The sequence below is a fragment of the Callospermophilus lateralis genome, chromosome 9 (assembly GCF_048772815.1).
Source record: "Callospermophilus lateralis isolate mCalLat2 chromosome 9, mCalLat2.hap1, whole genome shotgun sequence".
Lineage (NCBI taxonomy): Eukaryota > Metazoa > Chordata > Mammalia > Rodentia > Sciuridae > Callospermophilus > Callospermophilus lateralis.
Window position 1 is genome coordinate 38,631,775 of NC_135313.1, and position 24,670 is coordinate 38,656,444.

At 33.6% G+C, this 24,670-nt stretch overlaps 1 protein-coding gene across 1 annotated transcript in view; it reads left to right on the forward strand.

The window, feature by feature from the left end:
- Positions 1-24,670, forward strand: part of Dnah7 (dynein axonemal heavy chain 7) — a 289,014-nt gene that overhangs the window by 136,635 nt on the left and 127,709 nt on the right. Inside the window, exons 27-35 of the mRNA XM_077110312.1 lie at positions 784-996; positions 5,264-5,362; positions 8,411-8,659; positions 10,845-10,994; positions 12,999-13,181; positions 14,189-14,365; positions 17,215-17,346; positions 17,712-17,936; positions 20,633-20,830. Coding sequence (XP_076966427.1) covers positions 784-996; positions 5,264-5,362; positions 8,411-8,659; positions 10,845-10,994; positions 12,999-13,181; positions 14,189-14,365; positions 17,215-17,346; positions 17,712-17,936; positions 20,633-20,830 — 1,626 coding nt within the window. The remainder of the gene's footprint in view (positions 1-783; positions 997-5,263; positions 5,363-8,410; positions 8,660-10,844; positions 10,995-12,998; positions 13,182-14,188; positions 14,366-17,214; positions 17,347-17,711; positions 17,937-20,632; positions 20,831-24,670) is intronic.

The following is a 24,670-nucleotide window of genomic DNA, read 5'->3' on the forward strand; positions in this document are numbered from 1 at the left end:
CTCAAGAATATTATTTTTCTTTTCTGTTTAGTACAAGAAAGTCATGTTTTAATAGGTGAATTACTGAAACTTAAATTTTCATATTTATTCTTTAAATATATACTGAGCTTTCTGTTTACTTACCATACATGACATTTATTTGCCCACAATATTTAAAACACTGTGGGAATAAATTACCTTTATAATTTGAAAAATTGATTTATCTCCTATAATAGTCATCTATGACTTAACTCTAATTTTCTTCCATTCTCATGTTTGCAGAAAGCACAACATTACTACAGACTCAAAAAGGTTCAGAATTTCCCAAAATATGTCATTTATCTAACACATTCTTGTTATTAGGGGTTATTTGATTAGCCCCAGATTGTAAAATTAATTAGATCCCTAGATAACCTTGCTTGAAGCCCCATCTCCCAACAGTAGGCACTTTCTCACCAGACCAGATGAGAAGCCCAGCTTTTGGACATCCTGGCCAAATCTGATCTTCTTTTCCCTATGATATGTTGTTTCCCACAAATAATATAACATAATTGATACTTAACATTTAAGATAGAAAAAATCTATATAGTTAATGATATATTTATTATTATAGCCCAAACTAGGAAACCAATTTTTAAAAATGTATGATTTGAGCATTGTCATTTAATACTTGTTTAATAAGTATTATTTGTTGTTGAATAAATGTTAAATTGTTGCATAAAAACCACAAAGTTGTATATGGTATAAAATAAAGAGTATTTTAATGATTTATTTTCTCAAAGCACCTTTTGTATGCACCCACAGGCTCTCTTCCGGACAGTAGCAATGATGGTCCCTGACTATGCCATGATTGCTGAAATAGTCCTGTATTCCTGTGGCTTTGTCACTGCTCGGCCACTGTCAATAAAAATTGTGGCTACATATCGCTTATGCTCAGAGCAGTTGTCATCTCAGCACCACTATGACTATGGAATGCGGGCTGTGAAGTCCGTGCTGACAGCGGCTGGGAATCTAAAGGTAGAAACTGGAGGGTTTCTGACTCACATTTCCCATTTGTAAATCTGAAGTTTGTGTGTCTTCATGGAGTTCCAATGACAAATTGGTTTCATGAGTTAACTGAAAAATCGGCTATTGTACTAAAATAATTTGTTATTCTATAAACATGAAAAATGAATTTTTATAACAATTTTATAATAATTTCTAAAACCTAAGAACGTATTCTCTTAGTGACTTGAGTTCTATTTCATAATTTTAGATATATGAAACTGGGTACTACAAGGAATAATATTGCTTGATGCTGAGAAATATTTTGAAGACTTTCAGTCTATAAAACATATACCCCTTTAAAGGAAATAATGTATAATTAATAAATATATATAAAAGGTCCTAAACACCTTCACTTAATATAATTACCAATTGTAGCCAACTGTGGACTAGTGGTGATCAATTTGCCATAAAATATTTGTACTTAAAAAAGGCCTAAATAACACATACAAATATATATACACAGATACATATGTATATATATGTGTATATATATATGAAAAACCCAAATACTTTAAGACTTGATTAGAAGTATTTTGTGGGATAGTGAAAAATAAATGTACATTAGTTAGCTCTTTAGGAAGGCAAGATAGAGCTATAGTTAGGAGCAAAATATGCAATGTGACCTTGGAGTTTACAGAATTTTCCTGTTCATGATTTGAAAAAGATATCGATTTTAAAATCTATCCTATGTGATTAAGAGCAATGGCATGCATTTTATCTTCTATAATAATGTTATTGAGAATGCTGATACATAGTGGTGATATTCCATTTCACATTAGCCTAACATAATTTCAAGTCTTTTTTTTTTTTTGCAATAAACAAAAGTGCCTAGGAGCAACAATTTGTATTAACCTGGCATGTCAGTATTACAATCCGGTCAGATAATAGGAGAGATAATGCATTGTTAGTGTGTATCATCACTGAAATCTTGACTGTGGAATTGAGCTATTAGAGTTAGACTGCAAATGAATCCTGAAAATGAATCCTATCATTCTTTGTAGAAGCTAATTTAGAATTGTTGAATATTTTGAAGTTTGTTTCTATTATATAAAGAGACGATTTAAATAAACATTTGCTTCCAAATAATAGTCTCCCAAATAACAAAACAGACATCTGACACTTCATAATTTATTTGTGATGGCCAGGATTTGTTTTGGCATTAGGAGCTCTAGAGATTCAGAGGTGGCTGAACCTGACAGCCAGACAGCCTTGACTTTGTAAGACTGAAGCCACTGTAGTAAGAACAAGACATTCATTTGGTATAAAGATTTTAGAGAAAAAGGAGAGGGTTCTAGAAAGAAAAGCATGATGGCCAGAGAAATTTTGGAGTGAGATGGTATCAGAGTTGGGAATAAATAATTCTGGAGTTCAATTTCTGTTAACTATGTGAGTGCAATCATAGGCATGAGTAAAGTTCAGAGTTCAGTCAGATGCTTAGTTAACTTTGGGTAGATGGTTTGGAGTAAATGTAAATTTTCTTAAACTTCCTCAACTGAGTACCTTACCCAGCCATCTCCATGTTCTCTATGGGCTGATACATGTGGCACAGTGAGCTACAGCTAGCAGCATTGTACTTCTCTGCCCTCCCACTTCCACTTCTGTCAGAAAAGCTTACCTCATTCCTTACCCAGAGTCGGTTTTCTGGCTTTGTATCTTTGAAGCCAGTTGGAACATGTTTCTATTATTATGTCATTTAATTGCATGGTGGAGAAACCAATGATATATATAAAAGGAAAAGAAGAAAAGTTTCCTTTCTATGAAAGCTGAGATTATTGTTTAAGAAAGATTCAGTAAAGGTGAAATGCTAAAAAAAAAAAAAATGACTTTAAATTGGATGTGGATGAGAAAAATTTGTAAAACTGAAGGGCTTGGAAATTTATAAGGATGACACACTTAAATTGTTATACAGTAAGTGTCTTTGAAGACCATTATCCCCTTCAAAAAAAAATGAATGACACAACTGGATGGAATAGATGATGCTTTACTGATACAATTTTTTGCAATAAATAAAATAGGGTGCGGACCTCAGATAGAACATTAATCTCTATAATATATAAAGAACTCAAAAAATACAAAGGGAAAAAAAAAGAATAACCCAATCGTTAAATGGTCAAAGGAACTGAAAAGACACTTCACAGAAGAAGAAATGCAAATGGTCACAAATATATGAAAAAATGTTCAACATCACTAGCTATTAGAGAAATACGAATTAAAACAACACTGAGATTTCATGTCACTCCAGTCAGATTGGCAGTTATCAAGAATACAAGTAAAATTAAATGTTGGTGAGAATGTGGGGGGAAAGGTGTACTTATACATTGCTGGTAGGACTGCAAAATTGGTGCAACCACTCTGGAAAGCAGTATGAAGATTCCTCAGAAAATTTGGAATGGAACCACCATTTGACCCAGTTATCCTACTCCTCAGCATATACCCAAAGGACTTAAAAATCAACATACAATAGTGATGTGGCCACATGAATATTCATAGCAGCTCAATTCACAATAGCTAAGCTATGGAACCAACCTAGTGCCCTTCAATAGATGAATGGATAAAGAAAATGTCATACATATCCACAATGGAATATTACTCAGCCCTAAAGAAGAATGAAAATATAACATTTGCTGGTAAATGGATGGAACTGAAGGCCATCATGCTAAATGAAATAAGCCAGTTCCAAAAAAACAAAGGCCAAATGTTCTCTTATATGCAGATGCTGACTCACAATAGGTGGGAGGGAGGGAGGAGTGGAGGTTCACCAGATTGGATGAGGGGAATGAGGGGAAGGAAGAGGACATGGGAATAGAAAAGACAGTAGAATGATTTGGAAATAACTTTCTTATGTTCATATATTAATATACAATGTATAACTCCACATCATGTGTAAACATAAGAATGGAAAGTTATACTCCATGTTATGTATGATGTCAAAATATGGATGGCATTAGAGCAGATTATGCTAAGTGAAGCTAGCCAATCCCTAAAAAACAAATGCCAAATGTCTTCTTTGATATAATGAGAGCAACTAAGAACAGAGCAGGGAGGAAGAGCATGAGAAGAAGATTAACATTAAACAGAGACATGAGGTGGGAGGGAAAGGGAGAGAAAAGGGAAATTGCATGGAAATGGAAGGAGACCCTCGTTGTTATACAAAATTATATATAAGAGGTTGTGAGGGGAATGGGAAAAAAAACAAGGAGAGAAATGAATTACAGTAGATGGGGTAGAGAGAGAGATGGGAGGGGAGGGGAGGAGGGATAGTAGAGGATACTAAAGGTAGCAGAATACAACAGTTACTAATATGGCATTATGTAAAAATGTGGATTTGTAACCGATGTGATTCTGCAATCTGTATTTGGGGTAAAAATGGGAGTTCATAACCACTTGAATCTAATGTATGAAATATGATATGTCAAGAGCTTTGTAATGTTTTGAACAACCAATAAAAAAAATAAAAATGTTAAAAAAAAAAGAATTGAAAACTCCTTTGAAGTTGCATAACTTAGGTATTTTGTCACAGCTATGGGAAGCTAACATTTAGTTTTGGCTCATGTGGAAACTTTTAAATCACTTCAGCTGTAAACAATTAAATTGTCTCTATATATCACTTCTGTTTTCTGTCAATGCTGCATAATTATGCTATTGCCCACAGTTCTTCGAATCTGTTCTGATTCTGAAGGCTAGTTGATTTACAAGTCAATTTGTTATTTTCTTTAATAAACTTATTTTGAATTAAAATATATATATTCTATTGCCATGTATAACTAAAAAGAACAAATTTTTTAAAAAATGATGCAGAACTCTAAATTCATAAAAAACTTTCTGGCATCAAAATATGAGAAATGATTGGGTGTTATATGTTTTAAATTTAAATACATTACTTTTTTTCCAAAATGCCCACTTGTTGTGATTTTCACTTACTGCCTGTCTTAAATGTGAGCTCTACCTAATATATAGGTAATGGTGATTCCAGAACTATATTGAATTCATGGCCAATGGTTTCTTACCTTGTATCTGAAAATCTAGTTAAACCTAGGTTTTTTAAATACACTAGTAAAACATTTAATAAACAGAAATGTTGGCACACATAATTAATCCAACAATATCAAAACAAATGAAAGTAACCTTTTTGCATATGCTTAAATTGTGCATAGGGCCTGTGTATTTGTATGTGTATGAACACCAAAGGAGTGTATTTAGCAGATGCAGATATCTTCATAAATATCTTTTCTTTTAGCTGAAATATCCAAATGAAAATGAAGAAATTTTGCTGCTTAGATCTATTATTGATGTAAATCTGCCAAAATTTTTGTCCCATGATTTACCACTCTTTGAGGTAAGAACAATTATTATTCCTATGTGTCAAAACTCTTATAATAACGTAATTTTTATCAAATGTCTAAATTTGTAAAGTCCTTGTAAGAAAATTCCACTATAAAATACAATAACATGTTATAGAGAAATGTAGATCATTCCTTATTTTACTTGAGATATTTTCACTAGCTTTGTTGCTTTGGATAACTTTCAGCAACTTGATATTTTTTTTAAATAGTACTTTTTTCCACCAAAGAATATAATGAGCAAGCAAAATTTTAAAAATGTTTCCTTATAAATTCCACAAGAATGTAGGCTCAGACTCTGTGAAGAAGAGTAATTTGCCTAATACACCACTGAATTCTAAGCACAGAATAGACACTCAGTAAATATTCATTCAGTTAGTGACTGAAGAAATAAAACAAATAAGCTTAATTTTTTAAAAGAATGAGATGAATTTTTTTCCAGATTATTTTAAATAAGAACCAAGTTTGATAATCAATTTATATTTTAAGATCAAAGGATGAGCAACTGAGAGGAGGAAGTATTAGATGATTAAAGATAATGGTTGTATTTCCCCTATATCTTTTGGTGTCATTCTTTTTCTCTTCCCCATTTCAGGTAGAATAATCAAGGGAGTAGTGGGTTGCTTATAAATGTTAGATGTTCTGTCTTGCACAACTTGCAGGACAGACATTTAGCTTTCAGCATGTAAAGACTGAAGATACTATGGCTTTCATGGAGAAGGGGAGAAGAGATGCTGCCACTAGGGGGGCCCAGTGTCATTAGCTATGCATGGCAACTATGTTTCAAAATTTTCTGAGAGGAACTTTCCTTAGTATTTAGAGTTGGTGGTACAAATATTTTATTAAACAATAAGAAAATATTTCAAATTTTCTTCCTTAAGTTCTTCCTCAGTTTCCTTGGTACTGGTGCATTGTACCGATTTTCCAAGAACAAAGATGTATTTATTTTCAGAATGTGGAAACAACAGCTCACTAAGTGTATTCTTATGCTATTGTTCATTCGTTCAGTAAACATGTATTAAGCACGTTTCTCAAATGGAACATACTTGACATTTCCAACTGGGACAATTTCTTGTCCCAGAAACAGTGCGCTACTGTCTCAAGCACTGCAAGACATTACCCCTCAGATCTCTATAGACTTATCTCATTGTGACAAGCAGAAGGACACCTCCATACATTCCCAACTCTATAACTGGCAGGAACATGAGGAGTTTGGGTTGGAAGGTACTGAATACCAAAAAAATTCTGCTTCTTTCAGGTGTATGCATAACCAGCTGAACAATGTGAAAAGATTTCTATCTTTTTATTTAGCAAACACTATGGCCCTAATATAGAGCAGGTTCTATTTGTGTATATATGTGTGTGTGATGCTGAGAATAAAGCCTAGGCCTCCCACATGCTCGTATGTACTCTACCACTGAGTATAGCCCCAGCCTGAACCAGGTACTATTTTAATTGCTTTACAAAGTGTAATTATTTTAATGCTACAGTGACTCAAGAGGGCAAGTGCTATCGTGAGCCCTGTTGTATAGGTGATGTAACTGAGGCACAGTGATGATAAGTAACTTGTATTTGTGGCAAGTACTTGAGGAACAGGGATTCTAACCACAGTCAGGCTGCAGTGCACTCTTAACACTTTGCTGTGTTGTCATTTTCCCCCCAAGGAAATTTATTGCTCTGATGAACTGGGATGAATTTTTTTCATAATAGTATGAAAGGGGCAATTAAACTGGTATCTCATAAATAGCATAGTGTATATGCTTTCATGCTAAACACCACTGAAATTTCAATTTTACCTTCAAAGTAAAAAGAATAGTCATATTTCTCACATGAGTTGTGATAAAATAACCTTACCAGTTTATAAAAAAATAAGTTTCTTAGAACTTGTAATTAAAACTATCTATGAATATATACAACATAAAACTGTAATTATTTCTAATCATACATTATGTGATTGTATTCATTTCCCAGGGTTTCCATGACAAACACAAACTTGAAGCATAAGGCATCACTTATTCTCTTGAAGTTTCGAAGGCTAGATCTGAAATCAAGGTGTTGGGAGGCCATGCTCCTGTTGAAGGCTCAGAGAAGAGTTCTTCCTTGCCTCTTCCTAGCTTCTGGCAGCCCCCTGTAACCCTTCATGCTTCCTGGCTTGTGACTGCTTCCCTCTAGGCTCTACCTCTATATTTACATGACTTTCTTCCCCACATCTGAACCTCTCTCTCCTTTCTCTCATGTAGATGCCAGTCACTGGATTTAGGGGATTCCCTAAGCCAGTATGACATAATCCTAACTAATTTTGTCTGCAAGACCCTATTTTCACATAAGGTCACATTTTGAGGTTCTCAGTGGACCTGAAATTTGGGGAGAACACTTCTCAATCTACAACTTCATGAAAATAAGTGATGCCTTCACAATGCATTCTGTAAAATACTTCTGAACTAATTTTTATATATGTATGAGATATGGATTAAAGTTAATTATTTTGACATAACTAGTTGTTCTCATAACCTTTGTTGAAAAGAGTCTTCTCTAATGAATTGCCTTTGTATCTTTGTTCAGAATCAGTTGTTTATGTATGTGTGAATCTATTTCTGGACTTCTTTTTCTGTTCTATTGGTATATTTATTACTTTTTACCAATTTGGCAGTCGTCATAATAAACCTCAAAATCACATAGTATGAGTCCTTCAACTTTCTACTTTAAAACATTGTAAAACTAAATATAAAACCCTGGGCTGGGGTTGTGGCTCAGTAATAGGGTGCTTGTTTCACATGTGTTAGGCACTGGGTTCAATTCTCAGCACCACATATAAATAAATGAATAAAATAAAGGTCCATCAACAACTAAAAAAATATGTAAAACCTCAAGATATAAAATTTTTAGAAGAAAACATGCAATTTTGAGCTATTTTTACTTAAAAGATCTTTTCCCACTAAACTAAATATGTATTATATTCATATTTTAACTAATATACATGATTTACTTATGTATATTTAATATAAATGTATAAAATATAAATTTTCCAAATCATCTGTCATCAGGGAATTACTTCAGATTTGTTTCCTGGGGTGAAATTACCAAAACCAGATTATAATGATTTGCTGGCAGCTATTCAAGATAATTGTGCCTCCATGAATTTACAAATGACTGACTTCTTTTCTGAGAAGATTCTGCAAATATATGAAATGATGATTGTACGACATGGTTTTATGATTGTTGGAGAACCATTTGGAGGAAAAACTAGTGCATACCGTGTCTTAGCTGGGGCACTGAATGACATATGTGAGAAGGTATGTGTTATTAATGCATTAATTTACTTATAATAAGTTTAAATCATTATAAAAGACACTCTCCACATACAGCTTAAAATCATGAGGAAAATGAGTCAAAGAGAAAATAAAATTAGAAAAGTAAAGTGAAGCAAGTAGGAAGTTCATCCTATAAAGAGTATGCCACAAACTTGCCTTTTATTTTATTTTATTTTTTTAGTTGTTGATAGACCTTTATTTTATTTATTAATACATGGTGCTGAGAATCGAATCCAATGCCTCACCCATGCCAGACAAGTGCACTACCTCTGAGCCCCAGCCCCAGCCCCACAAAATTGCCTTTTAAACTTTTGTTTATTTTTTAATTGTAAGATAATACATGTTAATTGTAGAAAAGAGTCTAAAAAACAGAAAAACATTTAGGTTTTCCTTTAATTATTTTAAGAGAATTTTTATTTTCTAAAAAGTTAGATTTGTAATGAAAACTTCTGATAGGGCTGCTAGTGAAATTTATTTAACAAAGGGAGTATATATGTGTGTATATATATGACATATACACTTGTGCATACAAAATTCCTATTTTTCAGATTTTTATTATTGTAATGAATAATGTAAATTAATGTACAACTTAATGTATTTCATTGTGACATTTTCATACATGCATATACAGTGGCTTTGATCATGTCCACTTTTTCTTCTAACCTTTAAAGCCCCCTCTTTCGCCTCTCCTCCAGTTCCCTTCCCTAATGATATCTCTCTTTTACATTCAGGTCTTTTGTTTGTTTGTTTCTACATATGAAAGAAAACATGGCACACTTGTCTTTCTATGTCTGGCTTATTTTGCTTAACATGATATCTTCCATGTCCATTCATTTTCCTGCAAATGACATAATTTACTTCTTCATAGCTAATACCACATTAAGCATATGTATATCATATTTTCTTTAACCATTGATATATTGATGAGCACATAGGCTGACTCCATATTTTGGCTACTGTAGATAGTGCTATAAAAAAAGGTATAAAGAAGGGTGGACATGATCAAAGCACAATATACTTGTGTATGGAAATGTCATTGATTTGTATAGTTAATACATGTTAATTTAAAATAAGACATTATAGAGCTTTCAAATAGTTCTGAATTTAGGAAGTTACATTGTTAACACTTCCTGGGCACAGAGGAAAAAGCAAAGAACTTGAGCTTGTTTTCTCATTTAAGATTAGTAGGTCTTCATCCTCTTGGTAGTTTCCACAAAATTTGGTAGTTTGTGTCCCAACTTCTGGCTGTATTGGATAAAACTGAACTTGCCATGTTGTTTCATATATACAAAATTATTGTAAATAAGTGGAGCACAGGGAATTTTAGGATAGTGAAATTATTCTATATAATACTATAATGGTGGCTATAAGACATTATGGTTATATTAAAACCCATAGAATTATACAACACAAAGAATAAATCTTAAAATTAAAGACATTAGTTAATAATGTGTAGAATACTACTGTTGTGTATAAGTAATTAAAACAAAAAATTTTAAAAATGGGATTAATAAAAATAATAATATGTTAGTATAAATTCATGAATTTTAACACTGTACCACACCAATGTAAGATGTTAATAATAAGAGAAAGTTTTACACACCACAAGAAGTACATATTTGTGTATCTTTACATCTTTTTATTTTCTCTCAGAGAGCAAGAGAGTTTCTCTTTGTAGTAAGAGTCAGCAAGTTACAATCCTGGGGCTAAATTCTGCCCTAAGCTTATTTTTGTAATGTCAGTAAACTTGGAGTGGTGTTAATGTTTTTTTTTTAATCTATTAAGACACACACACAAAAAAAAAAAGAAAAAGAAAATATGAAACCTGGAAATCCTGTAATATTTATTATGTAACTCTTTACAAAAAAACTTACCAACTAACTCCTGTTTTGTAGTTTTAGATCTTGTACAACATTTACTAATTTCCTTCTATGTATTTTTGAACTTTTAAATACTATTACAAATGGGACTTAAAATTTTTATATTTCAATAGTTCATTGCCATTATAAATATAGTATAATTGATTTTTATACCTTGACCTTGTTTACTAAGACCTTGTTAAATTCACTTCTCATCTCTGGTAAGTTTATTTGTAGATTTCTTAGAATTTTTCTATGATTAAGACAGTATTCTTCAAAATAAATAAATATTGATTTTTTGTATTAAGGGGCTAATGGAAGAAAACAAGGTTCAAATAACTGTTTTAAATCCTAAATCTGTCACCATGGGTCAGCTGTATGGACAGTTTGATTTAGTGTCCCATGAGTGGTCTGATGGAATCCTCGCTGTCAGCTTCAGAGCATTTGCTGCTTCACCTGTAAGTACTAACACTTTTATATGTGTATTTTTTAAAGGCCATAATATCTTCTTCTGATTAATTTCTTAATTTTTCCAGTTATTTCAAACAGACAGTTTTATTTCTAGCTTAAGATACTTAGATATTTATTTAAGATACATTACTATATGATCTCAGTGTTTCTGTGAAGAACAATGTCAGCATCTGCAAAAAAATGCCAATGCCTTTGTCCTGAGGTGTTAGAGAAGGCAGGAGAAAAACACAGTCAAGGTATTTGTAATTCTCTTTCACAAGCTAGATGACCCATCTAGAAGAGTCCACAGACCAGTAAGTGTTAACTTGGTTGCCAGATTTTAGCAGGTTATCTATAGAGTGTAATTATATGAGCAACAGCTTGCTAAGGCTGGTGGTAAAGAAAAAGGAATCTAGACTAGGGACATCTATTTATTTACCAAGTCATTGTTTTCTTTACTCTGACTATCATATGTGCTAAATTTGGTGCTTTTTACCATACAAGGATCTGGTGAACTATGCATGCCTCACAAATCGGTGTAATAACAGAAATCTCAGCTCTGCTCTTTTGGCAGAAAGACCTTGGACCTTGAGTAGCATAAGGATTGACTGTCCTGAAGCAGAGATCCTGCTCAGTATTAAGCTTTCCTAGTAATTTCAAAGATAAAAGTAATCATGAAGCACAGGTGTAGCAGGCAGTGGTCTAAGACCCTTGATGTCACTTTGTAGGTCCTCTCTTGCCATGGGGAACACACTCTGGCCCAGAATAGCATGTGGAGTCTCTAAGTAATGTATGCAATTACATTCTTTACACAGAAATAGTCATGAGCTATCTCGATTCAGTTACATTGCATTTTTCAGGAAGCTATGTCCCATATATATTGAGTATCAGCAAGCTTAAGTAGTTTACCCAAAGTTACACAGCTTCTAAGAAGAAGAATCAAATGAAAAGCAAAGTCTTTCAGAGGGTGTGAAGCTCAAGGGGAAGTTACCCAAAGTGAGAGTTAACAGGTATGGGAAACCCACAGCTCAAGAGAAATTTTATTTCAAGGTCCTTACTGAGGTATGACTTTTGCTTCCATCCTGGGACACGGCCAGAACTAGCCTTTGAGTATGGGTATTTGAGTTTAAGCCTGAGAAACATCCATGGTCCATTAATCCATTAGATTAATGAGTTGGCCACAGGGACTGAGAATGTATCAGGATAGACGCAAATCCTTCATCACTTCAACTTGAACTCAGCATTTGCTGAAGGCAAACCAAGACATCATGTGCACACACCAAGAGGCAGCATTATAGAATCTGGGAAGGAGAATCTGTCTTTGCACTCTCTAGCTAATGCCTGGATACTCTTTCATATTTGTTGAGCATTTAATATATTCTGGACAATGTATCAATATTTTTATATTTATTAAATGTCTGTTGGACTTTGAATGTTATATTGATTTTAATACCTTATCCTATATGAGAAAGTTTGCCTCAAGAAGCTTTTGGATATATGTGTATATGTCTGAATTCATTCAAGAGAGAGAGAGAAAAAAAGTTTGGTTTAGCAACAAAAGTAATTAGTCTATATAAAGTTATATTAGTAGAATTCATGCTAAAAGCAAAAGCAATCTGTAAGTTTCTAAGAACTGACATATCTGGATGAAAATTCTGTTTTCCCTGGCAAGTACATTTTTTCTTCTAATATTTTCTAAAGCATATATACATATATGTGTTTATATATTTTTATATGTGTATATATGTGTTTGAGTTCAGAAACATTGAAGATATTGAATCTTATGAAAAAATGTAATATTCCTATGTTGTTCATGACATATATAGGCTTCTTCATTTATGTATGTATAGAATACACACACACACACACATGTTGTGCACTTTTCAAAGGGCACCTTTATATTTTCATGGTAAAATTAATTCTTTGAGTTTTATTTTTAAAATTTGAAGTAGCATTATTGAATTATTCCTTTATTAAATTTTTGCCTTTTATTCCCTATGTACATACAATAGACTCCAGATAGAAAATGGTTAATTTTTGATGGACCAGTAGATGCAGTATGGATTGAGAATATGAACACTGTGCTGGATGACAACAAAAAGTTATGTCTGATGAGTGGGGAGATTATTCAAATGTCACCACAAATGAATCTTATTTTTGAACCCATGGATTTAGAAGTTGCTTCTCCTGCCACTGTAAGTTCTCAATTTTCAAATCTGCTTATAAATTGCAAAATGTTATGTTTTGTTTATGTAGTAGCTTTGACTTTAAATGAAAGATATTAGAATTTATTCTAAGAGTGATCTGTAAATCTTTTTTGCTCTCAGTCCTGGGGTTGTCCTAAGGCCTCATATATGCTAGGCAAGTATTCTACCACGGAGAGCTACATCCCAGCCCTTTTTAAAATTTTATTTTGAGACAGAGTCTTTCTAAGTTTCCCAGCCTGACTTTGAACTTGGAATCCTCATATATCAGTCCCCCGAGTAGCTGCGATTGTAGGCATGTGCTACCTTACCTGGCTTTGATCTCTGATACTCAAAAAAATAGTCATATTTGTTGACATACCTTGACAAATATAATGGTTAAGATGTTTTCCTCTTTTGTTGGAAATCATTTGGTAAATTATATATGAAAATTAAGATCATGAAATTATAAAAAATAAAAATAAGCCCCTATTCCCCCCAAGACTTTCTAAATGTTAAAGAAACAGATGAACAACTTAATGAAGCCATGCCTGGAGACCAGATTTCATGCTGGGATCCCTGGTTAAATTCACCTGACCTTTGTCTTACATAGTAATCAGGTGAAGTATGTTTTCTTTGATTGTCATGAGTTTGGTGATCAGCAAGAGCAGCTACCCCTTTAGCTGGTCCATTGTATAATATGTCAGGAATTGCTTGTGGGCAAAAAATGAGTGATTAGAACAACCTGAGGAAACAATGAGCTAAGAAAACCTGCATGTGTGAGAAAGTGCTTACCTGTTTATGATTATCTGTCTCCTATATCAACTGCCCCTAAATCAGCCTCCCCTGAAGATTTCGTGTGTGTCATCTCCTAATCTGCTAGCTTATCTTAAGTTCTTTGTCTTCAACCACTTTGCCTCTCAACTAATTGGCTTCTGTCATACCACAGCATACCTGTACATGGTAATGATATTTCTTTAGTAAGCATTACCTTGATGGTAAACAATTTATTTTTCCAGGTTTCCAGATGTGGTATGATTTACATGGAGCCTCACATACTAGGTTGGAGACCATTGATGTTGTCTTGGCTGAATCTTTTACCTGAGACAGTCAGTCCTATTGAGAAGGAATTTATAACAGGCTTATTTGACAGAATGGTCCCTATTTCTGTTGAATTTATTAGAAAGCATACAAAGGTAAGAGAAATGGGAATTTTAAAATTAAAAGGTAAATAGAAAATTTGTGTTAGTTAAATATTTCAATTTTTAAAAAAATCTTGGTAATACAATTATATTTACTGAGAAAATAATCAAGTGACAAATACTATACTATGTTACATACAGTGATTAAGAAGACAAAATCCCCTTATGGAGCTTATGACCTAGCAAGAGGAGGACATGTTAAACAAACATTTATTTCAAGTATGATCATTATTTTACATAATCATTTTCAGGAGTTAATGAATTATTATTTTCTACATATGCCATAATTATGTAGTTGATGTGCAAAGGAGCCAAAAACATGACTAAAATTATACTCAATTTTTTAATGTAAAAACCACTCTAATATTTCAATTTTAATGGGTTATTAACCAGTTGATAAAAATATATCTTAACTGGTTTGACTGAACCATTTTTCTAATAAATTAAAAAAACTTTAACTCGTAACTATTCTTCAAAACCATTTTAAATGAAACCATCTTAGATTCAAGACAGTATAATTGATGCTTGTCTTTTCTCTTTAAAAAAAAAAAAAAAACAACCTCAAAGGTTCACATAAACCTGTATGGATAAAAAGAGTCCAAAATGTTCTCTGTTATTTCTGATGGGATGTTGTATAATTTCCACTTTTATAAACTTCTTTATCTTCAAAACTTCCCAAAATAAGCCAGTTCCTGGTGGAAGGATTGTAAAGAGGTCCTAAAGTGGGTGAATCCATTTTTCTTTCCTTCAGTATACCCTATCGGGCAGGGTGGGAAGGGAGAAAGAGCAAATGGGAGAAAAAGGGACAAAGAGGAAGGGAATCTGCTGCCTAAGGATTGTAGCACCATCTAGGCTCCCAAACTCTCTCCAGATGGAAATTATAAATTATGCTTACTTTCTGCTTTGAGAGTTATTGATCATGGGAGTTATTAATCAAAGGTCTTTTAGAACAACTTTGGCTCTATAACAAATATAGGAAAATAGGGCTTTTTAGACCAGGACGAAAGAAAAGACCACTGACTCCAATTAAAATCAAATTAAAGCAAGCTTATTATTTTGACCGGCCGGGCTGCCTCTCCCACCAAAAACTGAGGGAACACGACAGCACTGCATCTTTCTTGCAGCCCAATTTATAGCCCAGAAAGTTACACAGGTGGGTTACAGATAACAAAACTCTGATGAGCATAACACAAAGGCTAGTTTACATTTTGCTGGCCCCGACATCAGAATTTATGAAGGTCATTAGAGCCTCAGAGATGGTCATTATCTGGTCAGGGAAGGCCAAGTTTTTGAGAGGGCTGCTATCTGTCAGGGAAAGCCAGGCATGGGTGAGTTTAAGGCACGGGCAGGCATTCCAAGCAAGTTCAGAATTTGCAGTCATTTGTAGTAAAGCCAAAATTATATTTTCATGGCTTTGTGGCGAGATGGCTCCTAATTTTAAGAGAAAATCAGGCTGATGTTTCTTCTGCCCATTGGGAGAGAGAATAAAAAACCTCAGCAGGCAGAAGTTGGGCTCATTGTATAGATTTGTAGACGGGAGTTTAAAGCCATTTTACCTAAAGGGAAAATCTAGGGGGGGAAATAGAAGAAAGCAAAAGATAGAATCTGAGGTGCACAAGTGACTTAGACAAAGAGAGGGAAGAGAGAAGATCAATTTAGGAAGGAGGTAGTCAGTACTGTGAGATACTACTAGGAAGCCAGTGAAGGTAGGAAAGGGACTCGTGTCTTTTGGTTTGGTGATTGAGAACATGGAGGACACTTGGCAAGAGTCCATGAGGGTAGGGAGAGACAGGGCAATTTAGGGTAGAGCCTAGAAGATAAATGTGGCTACAAAATGGGTGTAGCCTGCTTTGGGCCATAAGTTTGGCTATATACAAAATATTGGAGATATGATGTAATTATGTTACAAAAACATCTAACCATGTTTGCATTGAGGGTCACAATAAAACAAGTAATAGGACTTTTTTCCCTAGTGCTGCCAGAGTATTCAGATATTACAAATAAGTGAAACTGGAATTATGAATGCCCATTATTTACTTGGTAGTAATATGTAGTAATATATAACTATAATTTTATTGTTGTATTAGTTAACAGTCCCATCTTTAGCCAGAGACTCAGCCACCATCTCTGCCAAATAGGAAGCCAACAGCTTCTAATCTTCAAAGAGCCGATTTCAGAGAATTTTTTTTATGTTAACCATGAAGTAATGCAACGCTAAAGGCCGGAAGAGAATTGGGAGGGAAGCCAACAAATATTTATTGAGAACTTGCTGTACACCGAATAGTTCTAGGAGCTGTGCGTGTTATTGCAATTACTATAAATTGTCCTGGTGAGGTTCCAAAAAGTAATGTGCATGGCATTTATGGCACTCCAGCAGAGTTTTTGTAGACTCTGAGATTTGAAAATGAATTTCATATGGTTGAGTTACTTAACTACTGTTGTGGCTTATAAATATATTCCAAAGTGGGTTTTATTTATTTAACATTGCAGATATAGAAATTAATTGCCTTCTCTGAAAGATACTTTTTAGCATCTGACTTAAAAAATTAATAAAGCATAAAATCTGTCTTTGATTTAAATTAATTAAACAGGTACCAGTACATTTCTTTAAATATGAGAACTGATGTAAGAGAGGTTAAAAAGCACTAACTACTTAAAGGTGAGATTTTCCGCTGCCACACTCTCCTGTAGGCATGAATTAGTGTGTGCCTCAATTTCCAATCATAAGACAAAGGTTATAATAGTACTATGGCTGTTAGAATTAAATGAATTAACTAAAAATTAGCCAATTCTATTTTATCTGTTTTTAATTGTTTGAAAGACTCCTTTTTCTGACTTTTCAGGAATTATCTCCTACTTCAGATGCAAACTTGGTCAGATCCTTAATGAATCTAATAGACTGTTTCATGGGTGATTTTGCTGATGAAGCCAAAGTAAAAAGTAGAAATGATAGAGAAACTTACTCTTTGCTTGAGGTAAGATCTGGCAATATAAAAATGTCTTCAGCTTTCTCCAAACTTCCTAAATAACAAGACTCATGATAGCTTATATGTTTGAAATAAATTTTAATTGAAGGATAGTTTTCCAAGAGAAACAATCTGTGCATACACCAGGGGCAGGTGAGCAGGTTTCATTATGGCTAAAATTTGTACTTTGCATTGTATTATGTATAAGAATTATAAGACATGCAGTAAGAAAAAGCCCACTTACTACAACATCCTTAGATGACCTGCTATTTTTAATCACCTCATGGATCTCCTCTCAGAGATATTAACCTGACTACAAGGATACATTGAAGTTACTCTTTAATTGCACTTTGTCTTCTTTCTTTCCAATGCAGGGAATTTTTCTGTTTTCATTGATCTGGTCTGTTGGTGCTTCTTGTTCGGATAATGATCGGTTGAAATTTGATAATATTCTTCGAGAACTAATGCATGGTCCAATTTCAGAGCTAACTCAAACTAAGTTTAAATTACTGAGTGGTATTGAACAAACTTCCTCCAAGGCACTAACTGTCCCATTTCCTGAAAAAGAAACAATTTATGATTACCGATTTATCACTGAGGTAAGAGTTTTGAAGCAAGATTTGCAATCGCCAATCTGGCCATGTCTCCTTTAAGACATAGCATAGAATGACTCTAGGCCATTTCTTCCTCTCTGTTTACTTTAACAGTGTGGAGAAGAGGAAGCTATGCTGGCTCTGAAGTCAAGCATATCTGGGTTTGAGTCCTAATAAAGTCACTTTCTTTCTGTATAGCCTTGGGATAGTTAATTTTCTTGAATGTAGTTATTCCCAATGATTAAAGGTGATAATAATAGCACCTGATGGGTCAGTGGTACTCATTAAATAGAAATATGCATTATGATTATCTAACCCTGCACCAGACACTTACTATTCAAGGACACCTCTTAGAGATCCATGTGTGTTAGAATATTACAGGCACTAAGCCCTGTAAGAATGCAGCAGGTTAAATGTAAATTTAACACTACCCAAATGAACTACGCAATAAAACTTGGGTAGCAAAACTCCCACAAATACTGTGCTGAGGACAAAGTTTAGTATTTAAAATGCATATATTAAATATATACACATTTAAGTAAAATTGAAATCACACAGTATTCTTTTCTATTTAATAAGGAAAACACCTTGCCCTCTCAATAACATTTCTCCAGTGAACTTGCTTTCTAAAACCTCCCTGCAGTCCACCAATGAACGGACCACCATCTATTCCATTTCTTTGGGCATTGGGCTGTTTTTCTTGTTTTTAGTGTCTTTTATAAGTACTGCTTTGTTGAACATTTTTTGATAAAGTCATGATTTACATCTCATTATTTCCTTAAGACGAATTTCTAGAAAAGGCATTTGAATTTTATGGCTTTTGAAATGTATTGCCCTGCTCACCTCAGAAGTAATTCTTCACCCTGTTCAGCACAGATACTATCTTTTTTACTGAATTTATTTCAAGTTACTAATAATGTGCATTTTCAGGGTACTTGACAGTCTTTTATGCTTTCCCCATTTTTTTTTTCTATATTGCTTTCTAGCACCATGGAAAAATAGGAAGAATGGGATTATTTTGAAAGTTCTACCAATGAGGGAACTGAGGTTCAGAGATCTTAAGTCATTATTCCAGGATCACATAATTGCTAATTGACTATGTAGTCTGAGTTTTCTAATTCTTAAGTCTTCCTTTACCACTTGGTGTCAAAACACACATGTTTGAAAAGGTTATCTAAAATATGGGAAAGACATTATTTATCAATTCTAGAAGCAATTGCAATACAGTTTTCAGACTGATATGAATTTGGTACCTTGATACCCAGCTTTGTGCCAGAAAATAATGCACAATTCTGCCCTCAGTCGTTCATAACTCTTTGGAAGAGAGACATGTCACATTCTAGGCTAGAGGAATGCCCCATGTGAAAGCCCAGTGAGGGGGCCCGTGTGGGACTAGCAGGCCCATTGAGGAAGTCTTGTTGTAGGATATTTGATGATGTAGAGAAAGGATGGTCTGAATTCTTATGTGCTTTTAATGTCTAGAAATTGAGATTTTTTTTCATATTAAGAATGGAGAAAGGGCCCAGCACAGTAGCACATGCCTGTGACCCAGCAACTTGGGATGCTTAGGCAGGAGTTCAAAGCCAGTCTTAGCAACTCAGTGAGGCCCTAAGCAACTTAGTAAGACCGCATGGTAAAATAAAAAGGGCTGAGCATGTGGCTCAGTGATTAAGTTCCTATGGGTTCAATCCTGAATACCCTCCAAAAAAAGGAATGTAGAAAGGGATATAGCTCAGTGGTAGGGTGCTTACCTAGCATGTGCAAGGTCCTGGGTTCCATCCCCAGTACCACCAAAAAGAAAAAAGAATGGAGGGGGCAGTAGTATGGAAAAATAACATTTTTGAAACTTTTTTTTTTTTGAGTACCAGGGACTGAACTCAGGAGCACTTGACTACTGAGCCACATCCCCAACCCTATTTGTATTTTATTTATTTAGGGTCTCACTGAGTTGCTTGCACCTTGCCATTCCTGAGGCTAGCTTTGAACTCACAGTCCTCTTGCCTCAGCCTCCTGAACTGCTGGGATTACAGGCAAGCACCACCGCACCCAGCTCAAAACTTTTTATTATAAATACTGTCATAGAAAGTTAACACTTTAGTTCACTATCTAATTGGATATAAAGATACAGCGTGTTAATTCATAATAATCACAAATCTAATATTCTATAGATCTGGTACACTAGAATATGAATATAGTTAATAATACTGAACTGCACACTTACAAACAACCAAGTATAATATGTTGAGTATATTATTTTATAATTATAATTTTTATAACAATAAATCTTGCCTGAAATGTGAAACTGATGTTTTATCATTATTTAAAAACAAGCATTATATAGTTTATCTTCTAGAGAGCAAAAAATTATTTAATTGTTAACATTGAATAAAATTCTTTACTTTTTAATGCATTGATTAGTTGAATTTTCTCAATGCCATTAAAGAATCTGATGTTTGTCCATAATAATTGATCGTTGGGTTAGCTTAAGCAGTGATTTTAAGGCATTAAAAATATAACAGCATTGTCACTTCTTTTTTTCTCTCCTTAATTTATATATACAACTTAACTGTAAACTGAATGTTAAGTGTTTTAAAGGATAAAATGAGTATTTGAATAATAGGATTTGTTTGTCATGGAAGTACAGAGTTTTAAAAAGTATTTTGTAATATAATTTTTACTATTCAGTTGTTTATTATGAACAGGGAATAGGGAGATGGGAGTCATGGGTAAAGAAATTAGAAGATGCTCCTCCAATTCCTAAAGATGTGATGTTTAATGAAATCATTGTACCAACTGTGGACACTATTCGATACTCTGCATTAATGGATTTATTGACCACTCATCAAAAGCCTTCAATATTTGTAGGACCAACAGGAACAGGAAAGAGTGTCTATATAATTGTAAGTATTATTAAAATCTACATATTTAAAGGTATATAAATAATAGTCTTAAAGCACAAGAGATAATAGCAAGAATCAACAAATGGGACTTACTTAAACTAAAAAGTTTTTTCACAGCAAGAGAAACAATAAGAGAGGTAAAATAGGGAGCCTACATCATGGGAACAAATTTTTACTCCTCACACTTCAGATAGAGCCCTAATATCCAGAATATACAAAGAACTCAAAATATTAGACAATAAGATAACAAATAACCCAATCAACAAATGGGCCAAGGACCTGAACAGACACTTCTCAGAGGAGGACATACAATCAATCAACAAGTACATGAAAAAATGCTCACAATCTCTAGCAGTCAGAGAAATGCAAATCAAAACCACCTAAGATACCATCTCACTCCAATAAGATTGGCAGCCATTCTGAAGTCAAACAACAACAAGTGCTGGCGAGGATATGAGGAAAAGGGTACACTTGTACATTGCTGGTGGGACTGCAAATTGGTTCGGCCAATTTGGAAAGCAGTATGGAGATTCCTGGGAAAGCTGGGAATGGATCCACCATTTGACCCAGCTATTGTCCTTCTCGAACTATTCCCTGAAGACCTTAAAAGAGCGTACTACAGGGATACTGCCACATTGATGTTCATAGCAGCACAATTCACAATAGCTAGACTGTGGAACCAACCCAGATGCCCTTCAATGGATGAATGGATTAAAAAAATGTGGCATCTATACACCATGGAGTATTACACAGCACTAAAAAATGACAAAATCATGGAATTCGCAGGGAAACGGATGGCACTAGAGCAGATTATGCTTAGTGAAGCTAGCCAATCCCTGAAAAACAAATACCAAATGTCTTCTTTGATATAATGAGAGCAACTAAGAATAGAGCAGGGAGGAAGAGCAGGAAGAAAAGATTAACATTAAACAGAGACATGAGGTGGGAGGGAAAGGGAGAGAAAAGGGGAATTGCATGGAAATGGAGGGAGACCCTCATTGTTATACAAAATTACATATAAGAGGTTGTGAGGGGAATGGGAAAATAAACAAGGAGAGAAATGAATTACAGTAGATGGGATAGAGAGAGAAGATGGGAGGGGAGAGGAGGGGGGATAATAGAGGATAGGAAAGGTAGCAGAATACAACAGTTACTAGTATAGCATTATGTAAAAATGTGGATGTGTAACCAATGTGATTCTGCAATCTGTATTTGGGGTAAAAATGGGAGTTCATAACTCACTTGAATCTAATGTATGAAATATTATATGTCAAGAGCTTTGTAATGTTTTGAACAACCAATAAAAAAAAGAATGCTACTTTTAGAGTAGTAGGCTTAAATAATTTTTAAAACTCCTCAAATATTTTGTTTGAACCACAGAGAATTTTTGAGTAATTGACTTTTTAGAAAATTCATTCAAGATATAATATTCTGTGGGTTCTCTTTTTCTCTTTTTTTTTTTTTTCCTTTTTTCTGTTTTGCTTCTGGTGGTTGGGCTGCTGGTATCAGATGCTAAGATGCTGATACCATTTTATATCACTAAGAATTGTACCATGTCCCATTTTGATAACTAGAGCTTGTTCAGGATGATAACTGCATTCCTTGAAAAATATGTTTTAATTACACTTGCTATTTAATTTTCTAAATTACTTTATGTCTGAAAGATTATTGACTGATTTTTTTTTCCTGAATGATTTCTGTTTTGTGTTAGTTAAGATGATTCCATTTTCTAAAACAGATAATGCCCCAAATTTGAGTGGCTTAACACAACCTGAGGAGGAGTAGGTGAAAGGTGTTACCCCTAGTCCCCCTTCCATCTCAGGTTCATGTTTATATGCATACGGGAATATCTAAGAGGGAGGCAGGGAGAAGTTCTCACTGAGAGTTAAACCACAGGGTTGATTTGGCCCCATATTTTTAAAAAGTAACTGAAAATGTACAGAAAGCTGAGAGATTTATTCAAAATATCAAGAGACATGGAACAGAAACTTGATGTGATTAAAGGAAGTAATTAGAAGAAAATACAGCTTTTTGTCATTTGCACTCTCATCAAATTCAGCTCAGACAGTAAACTGTCCAGATATAAAAACATTCCTTTTCATAAAATTGGGAGCATATTTTGTAATCTGTATTTTTCTTTTTACTTGCAAATATCTTCTTACTTTCTTATTTACATATTATAAACATTTTCCTATTTTGTTCTGCTACAAGGTGATTTTAAGGCGATAGCTTAAAATCTATGATAATAGTATTTGATTCTATAATTTTATGATAATTGTCCAAATCCCTAATTTAGGATATTACACTTTTAAAAAAAGAATGCAGTGAACATTTTTGTAGCTAAATCTTTATTTTTATCTCTGCTTATTTGCTTAGAAACAATTTTTTTAATCCTTGGAGGTGAAATTGTTGATTTTTCAACAAATGTTAAAGTTGTTCACAAAGGTTATTCAATTTCAAATTGTCTCTCATTCCCTCTAAAGAATATTCCATTGCTCCAATTAATTAACAGTTGATTATATTATAAGTAATACACATAAGGTTGGCGGCTCAAAAACTTATTCTTCAGTGAAAGAAAATATTATTTCGAGACAATGCTAGATACCTTTCTATAAAGTAATTTCATTGAATTTATGTGTGTGTGTGTGTGTGTGTGTGTGTGTGTGTGTGGTACTGGAGATTGAACCTAAGACCTTGTGTATGCAAGGCAAGCACTCTACCAACTGAGCTATATCTCCAGCCCTCATTGAAAATTTATACAAATAAGATGCTTAATGAAATTTTGTATGTATTTACAGTTTTTCTTATTGAAGTGATTAAGCAGAAAATTTAATGTTTCCAGTGATTTTCATTAAAATTATTGTATGTCTAAATATTTAGATTTTAAATAACTAAATATAAGTAGTATTTTAGTTGTAGATTACATTAAAATGTGATAAATTATGACACTCAAAACAAAGAAAGACATTTACTAAATACACTGACTATGAGCAAATATGTTGAAGAAGTTTAAAATCCTGTGACAGGAAGGAGTGTATAATTTCACATAATCCACATTGTTAATGGTTAACTTAAAAGAATTGCTAACAAATACAATATTTAGTATTCATTATGATTATTTCTCATTTGCAGGTCAGCTCTGTTGTAATGGGTATTTTTTTCACATAGCTAGATAGATTTTATAGAATAATTTTAATCAACATAATTCGATAATAAAATTGAAAAAAATAGTTTTATAGGTATATAATTAGTTTCAACAGTTTTATATATGCACATAAAAATAGTCATTTTTTCAGTGGGCCAAATGGAATTTTATATATTGAATAATTATAAGAGAGATATTTAAACTGAAAATCAGGACTTGTTTAATGATAGGTTATAAAAACATGAATTTTGTCCAAATAATTTTTATGGCACAATGGTAAAAATGTACTTATTTAGAAATGTTTTAGTCAATGACTCTCAACTTTTGGGAATTACAAAAATCTTTTGATAATGGTCTGATTTTTTTACATGATCAGTACACAGGACCATACTATATTAATTGTCCTCTTTGGTTAGATTCTTTTTACTTTCTGCTGCAACCAGCATGGCCGTTAATTCAGTTAATTCAGAAACCATTGAGGGGAGATCGGGGATTAGAAAAGACAAACAGACACCCATAGAGAGAAAGCTGAGACTAAGTGGGACATTACCCTCTGATGGAGGTATAATGACACAGAGCTAACTCAGCACATTTATTATATAGGTTTTATCATCAAAAGGGTTTTCTGTGAGAAAGTTTCTTCAAAACACGTAGGCTGAAGGACAAAGTACTGGGCAGCCAATTATAATTATCAT